The 6,588-nt window shown below is 34.4% G+C and overlaps 1 protein-coding gene across 2 annotated transcripts; it reads right to left on the reverse strand.

Annotated features, from left to right (window-relative positions):
* Positions 1–1,707: 1,707 nt before the first annotated feature.
* LOC109220616 (probable inorganic phosphate transporter 1-7) lies at positions 1,708–5,440 on the reverse strand. 2 transcript variants are annotated; one of them, XM_019385075.1, is made up of 4 exons: positions 5,339–5,440; positions 4,172–4,461; positions 3,349–3,698; positions 1,708–2,886 (listed from the first exon to the last, which is right to left on the reverse strand). In XM_019385075.1, the coding sequence occupies exons 2-4, from the start codon at positions 4,416–4,418 to the stop codon at positions 1,900–1,902; spliced, it is 1,584 nt and encodes a 527-aa protein (XP_019240620.1). In that variant the 5' UTR covers positions 4,419–4,461; positions 5,339–5,440; the 3' UTR covers positions 1,708–1,899. The 2 variants fall into 2 exon arrangements, with proteins under 2 accessions (XP_019240620.1, XP_019240619.1); XM_019385074.1 differs by lacking the exon at positions 5,339–5,440 and adding an exon at positions 4,551–4,629.
* Positions 5,441–6,588: the final 1,148 nt, after the last annotated feature.

A 6,588-nucleotide genomic window follows, 5' to 3' on the forward strand; every position in this document is an offset into this window, starting at 1 on the left:
TCAAGTTATAAAATAAAAACTTGCCAGTTATAAAATAAAAACTTCAGCTTTAGTAACCTGAAAATTTCAGCTCTGAAGTTTTTGTTTAGTAACCTGAAAATTTCAGCTCTAGAGCTGAAGTTTGCTAGTTATAAAATAAAAACTTCAGCTCTAGAGCTGAAGTTTTTGTTTAGTAACCCGGAAACTTCAGCTCCAGTTATAAAGGGAAGCTGAAGTTTTTTAAAAAGTGGGTACGAATGCAAACAAAAAGACAAAGCGGCTACATGCAATTTTTATAATAAAGCATTTGCTTTAGGCCCCCAAGCTCTTGGGGCCCCAAAAAATTAGTACTCCTGTAGTTAATTTTTTTAGCTTAATCTTTTAATAGAAAATATTGAATTTGGTAGTGAAAAGAGTGCAAAACTTTTATAAGGAAAGAAGTGGCCAAAAAGGATTAGTTCTAAAAGGAGATACGGATATTACATTTCATTTTCATTTTTAAAGTCATAGTTTCCTAATTTCTCTTTGTAATTATGCTTTTCTCTTCTTTTTATATATGCGCTACATATTTGTCAAACAGAAAAAATAAAGCACGTTGAATAACTTGAACTGCAATTCTATTTCATTCGTTTGAAAGTTTTCAAGCATATCAAAGTAAACAAAGTAAAATTAACTTATTTTGTTATCAATTATCAGGTTATCAACTTCTAGTATCGGATTTTATTATTAAGAGTTTTTATTGTTTTTTTAATTGTGATATTTTTATTTTCCAATCACTATTATAGTACTATTATACTAGCAATACTATAGTATTATTGGAAATATCAGGTTCATTGCGCTCGTTTTTATCATTCATTATAGAGCATTACTTTTCTAACTTTCTATGCATCATTTTCAGATAATTGCGTGATAGCGACAAAAGAATTATGTACAGAAAACCTAAGATTTTGAGGGTCTGAGGTAGGGTAATTATTATTTATTCTTGGGACAAACTATTAATGTTATAATAGTAGATGGAAATATAATACTAGTTCGAAGCAAACTTTAAAAGGTGAACGCTTTGGAATGCTGCAGTAGGCCATAAGCAAAGACTAATATAAATGATTTTTTACATAATTACTGGAAAAAAATTGTCCCTGTGTACAGTGACAGATTCAGAATTTTTAACTCGTGGGTGCTCAATTATTTTTCCTCTAAAGTTGCTACAAAGATTGGGTGCTCAATTAATATATTTATGTGAATAACTAATTTTTCTATCTAAATAATAGTGTTTGGTTCCAAAGTTAATTAATGGGTGCTTGAGCACCATAACCTTAAATGTGGATTTGCCATTGCCTGTGTAACATAGACATAATGCACGGGATCGAACCGTAGAATCATCCACTATACTTACATTAATGTAAGCTGCTTATATCACATGTCCTGAGGATGCATGCGGCCATTCTTCGGACCCCACATGCTTTTAGCACCGAGCTACCGTCTTAGTGGAGATTAACCTACTCTAACCTCCAATACTTATAATCTAAGGATTTGACTAATCTTTAAAGCTAAATTGGATTAGATTTTCTTAATAGTTTAAAATTAAAATTTATATATTCGGAAATTATACCAAAAGTATATAATTTGCTATTCGTCTCATATCAATATGGTGAAATAATACATGTTAATTAAACGTTGGTCAAAATTTATGTATTTGACTCTCGAAAAGCAAAATATAACAAGTAAAACTGAACGAATGGAGTAATTTATAGCTGATACTGGAACTTAAAGTATGATCCTAAATAAAAGAGAGTAACAACCACTACCTAGAGTTTAACAAAATAGAAATATAATAGCTGAAAACTATGTAGAGAAAAAGAAAAGCACCAAAAAGAGAAACAAGGTTTCCTTAAAAACTCTATCTATCTAATCCTATTTTGCTTAAGCTTCATCTGCATCATCATTTTCTCTTGACATTTCTTCAAGAGATTTCCCTTTAGATTCAGGAACCAAGAAAGTAAACAATGTACCCAAAAGATTAACAAATCCCAACACAATAAGAGAATTCTTCACTCCTATACCAGCAGTGTACCCTTCATCAACCTTACTCTTATCTTGTGGCTGAGCCAAATATAAAAACCCGAAAGCACCAACCATTGCCCCTAATTTTCCTGCTGCAGCCGATATTCCATGACACGTGGAACGTAATCTAGCTGGAAATATCTCAGCTGGCACGACAAATGTGGTTGAGTTAGGTCCAAAGTTTGCGAAAAAGAATGTCAGTGAGTACAGGACAACGAATCCGATACGATTGTTGGGGTGTGTCCAATGGTTATAAGGAATGGCTAAAGCAAACATGAATGCTGTCATCATAGAAAAACCAAGTAATTGAATAGTAAACCTCCCAATTCTATCAATTAAAAAGACTGTGAACCAATACCCTGGCACTGTACTACATAGAGCAATAAGTGTTTGTGCTCTAGCAATTTTGAAAACTTCTTGAATTGCATTCATAGTATTGGCAGGAGGAATCCATCCAATTGCACTAAAGATATCTTTTTGGAACAAATTTTGGCTATAAAATGCAATATCAAGAAGAAACCATGTACTTGTTGTGCCAAGTAAATGAAGTCCATGTCGACGAAGAAATTCTTTAGAAAATAAACCAAAATCATTGCCTGATTTTCCTCTAGTTGTAACAGCAATTTTTGGCTCTTCTTTTTGTTCTGTTTCAATATCAACTTGCATTACTTTTTCCATATCTGCAGTTGCTTGTTTTACATTCTTGGCAACTAATGCAGTGTAACGAGCAGTTTCTGGCATTTTTGTTCTCCAATAGTAAGTGAGAAGTGCAGGAAGTGCTCCAACCATTAATATAATTCTCCAAACATAGTCTGCTTGTGGAACAGTTGAACCAATTGGATCAACCTGTAAAAAGTTACTCATGTAGACCAATAATTACTTTAATAAATTGGCTAAATTTCTATTAGCTATATGGGGATCGGAGAGAATCAACATCTCTAAAAGGATCAAAGTTGATAGTGATTTCTACTCAACACTGTTCAGGTCACGGGTTCGAGCCGTGAACACAACCTCTTGCAGACATGCAGGGTAAGGCTGCGTACATTCTCGGATCCCGTCCATAGGGAGAGCTTAGTGCACCGTGCTGCCCTTTACTGTTTAAGAAAGCTCCGATGGATGTTTTCTATTGTTAAGAGTATCTGCGAGCCGTTTTAATTAGCCCAACATTTTCTTAGTTAAATCTTCTATATATGCTATGTACAGTTCGATGAAAATCGTAGAGTTCCACGATCCTAAAGTCATATAAGCATTTATGTTAGGTTCTTTATATTTTCAGGCTAAATATGACAAACTTCAAACACAATGTACCTTGTATGGAGGAGCCTTAAATCGGGCCTCGAATATAGCAGAGACCAGGATGGCGAAGATTCCTCCACCCAGAATACCGAATCCTTGCATAGCGAAAACAGCAGCAATAAAAGCACCCCTAGTCTTTTTATTAGCATATTCAGACATAATAGTAGCTGAAAGAGGGTAATCACCACCAATACCAAATCCTAGCCAGAACCTGAAGAAGCAAAGTGTGGCTAATACTGTCTTTGGTTCTTTACCAAAAGAAAGACCAGAACCAATGGAACAAAGACTCATGAGCATTAGTGTTATGCCATAGACTTTTTTCCTGCCCAATTTGTCACCAAGCCAACCAAAAAAGAGTTGCCCTGCATTACGGAATAGATCCAAGATTTATATTTAATAAGTTCGACATGTTCCAAATTTAACGTTGATTGGAATTTTAGTGATGGGGAGCCTTGGCGTAACTGGTAAAGTTGCTGCCATGTGACCAGGAGGTCACGAGTTCAAGCCGTGGAAGCAGCTTCTTGTAGAAATGCCGGGTAAGGCTGTGTACAATATACCTTTGTAGTCCGGCCCTTCCTCGGACCCAGCGCATAACAGGAGCTTAGTGCACCATGCTGCCTTTTGAAATTTTAGTGAACTTTCACATGTATATATATTTATGATATGTATACAAAATACTGAGTCCAATTGAACATTCTGTTAAAAGATAACGTAGTTGTCCTAAGATGAGCTCAACGAGAACAGAAATCTCACGTAGAACACTAGGATAAAAGCTCGTTTAATTTTGATTTCCCGTACGAATACAGGAAATGTAAGCTACATATTCCGGCCTTACCTGTAAGGGTTCCACAGAACGCAACTCCATTAACAGCTGCTGAAACACCAGGAGGTAAAGATCCAGGTTTTGGAGAGCCATCAACATGATAGTAAATTCGGCCAAGTAATTTAGTGACTAAAGAAATGCAGAAGAGATCATAGGCATCTGTGAAAAATCCCATCCCAGCAATAATAATTGCAGTGAAATGATACCATTGTGTTTTTGCTGCATCTAGTGCATTCAAAACCTTTAGATCCCCTGCCATTTTATCTAATTCTTCTTCACTCTTCTCTTCTCCTTTGATCTAGCTGCATTTCAAATCAAGAACATTCAATAATCAAAACAAATTCGCCAACGAAAGATCAAGATCATAAAAGAATAATATTTCATCTCTTACATTTTATATGACACTCTTTCTTTTTTCAGTCTGTTCCACAAAAGAGTGACGAGTTTTGTACATTTGGAAGCTCTTTGACTTTTATTTCTAAATTTAAGGTTAATTACATGTTTTTAAATCGTAAAAGGCAATTTAAGCATAAGGAATGTTCAAGAAAACATGTGTCCTCTCTCCCATGCACTAAGATCCCATAGTTAATTCTCAGCTCCACGAAAAATAAGATTTCCTATCAAGGCGCCTGAGATAAATCCTAGGCCAGTACCATCGATACGTATGGGACATGTTGTGGATTCTAGTTGTTTCATTAGTGTCTTACTTTTTTTTACATTTTTAATATATCTGTTTCAAAAGAATGTCACATTCTGTATTTAATAAGTAATTATTTTCACATTCTCGTTTTACCTATGATGACTCTCCCTTATAGTTAAATGGAGTAGTATTTTTGGCATGTTATGCAATTCTTTAATTTAAGACTGAAAGATCCAAATTATAAGTATTGCTTATATTCTTACGTGGTGTCTAGTCAAATTAACACGAGCAAGATTTAAGAATAACAATATATTTGATGGATAGTGGCATAAATCAATAATAAAATACCATTTTCTTTAATCAAAGTAAAAAAGTTGAAATATGTCTTTATTCTCAAAATAAAGACCAAAATTAAAGAACGTGAATTTCCCTTGCATGCAAAAGAACAAAGCAGAATCTTGATTTACGTATCAAGAAGCTAAGGACACATGCATGCAAAAAGAAGCAAATATTTAGAGCTAATTCATGACAAGACTGACCTGCTATTGCTAGAAAAATGGTGGAGAAAGAGAGAGCAGAGAGATTCAGTCTAATTTTCCCTGTGTGGGGAACGAGAGATTTAATTAAGCTTAGGGAGATGATTAATTAGAGAGATTTAGAGGATTAAGTGAGTGGTAAATGGTGAAGGATGGTGAATCTTTATATATGCAATAGTCACCCCCTAAAGTGGGATCTTCTCCCGGATATTCCCCTACTTTTACGTGCCCGGTCAATATGCGATCCTATTTTTACATGTTATATATCTAGAAAGAGTTTAACTTCTGACCATTTAAAAAAAAAAAATTATGCTATTAAATTAACTAAAATAGTAATTATAGTACCCTTCCTAGAAGGTGGTTATAATACTAGGTGCTCAGGTGTATTTATTTGTTTGTTAATGGTAATATTTTACATTTATTATAAAAAAAGGAAGTAAACTCTATAAAAAATTTAAGATGAGTAATAAATTAAGTTACATGCTTATATAACAAGTTAAAGTACATTATTGTTAATCTTACATAGAGCATTACGGCCAAAATTTTACGGTATAGCCAGTTTTTGGACTGGTCAATCAAAAATAGCCAGCGTTTACCAAGTCAATAAAAAATAGCCACCGTTTTGCTGCAATAGAGACCGGTCCAGCATAATATACTGGAGTTCGGTGCACTTGTGTATGAACTCCAGCATATTATGCTGGACCGGTATACTTTGCTGGCTCCAGTATAATATACTGGAGACTGGAGCACTGGTGCTCCAAACTCCAGTATATTATACTGGACCATTATACTTGCTGGAACTCCAGTATATTATGCTGGAGTTCTAGTGTATTTATGCTGGAACTCCATCATATTATGCTGGAGTTCCAGCATACTATCCTGGAACTCCAGCATAATATACTGGAGTATTTTCCGGGTTTTGAACAGTATTTTCGCTCAGATTTATCTTTACATAAAAAGTGGCAAAATTTCGATTACTTTTGAAATTGGGCTATTTTTGAACGACTAGTTATAAATCTGGCTATTTTTAAAAATCACCCAGCATTACACTGCCACAGTGTCGTTGGATCTTCTTGGAACTCTTTCCTTATTGGTCATTATATATAGCACAAGAGAACTTGGGTAGATATAATTGTTTAGAATTATTTTATTACACACAATATAATCACATACAAGTCAGGTGGTGTACTATTTATTATTATACAAAAATTCCAGTAAGCTTAGAGCTTGAAAAACTGAAGTAGAGCTTCAAA

The sequence above is a fragment of the Nicotiana attenuata genome, unplaced genomic scaffold (assembly GCF_001879085.1).
Source record: "Nicotiana attenuata strain UT unplaced genomic scaffold, NIATTr2, whole genome shotgun sequence".
Classification (NCBI taxonomy): Eukaryota; Viridiplantae; Streptophyta; class Magnoliopsida; order Solanales; family Solanaceae; genus Nicotiana; species Nicotiana attenuata.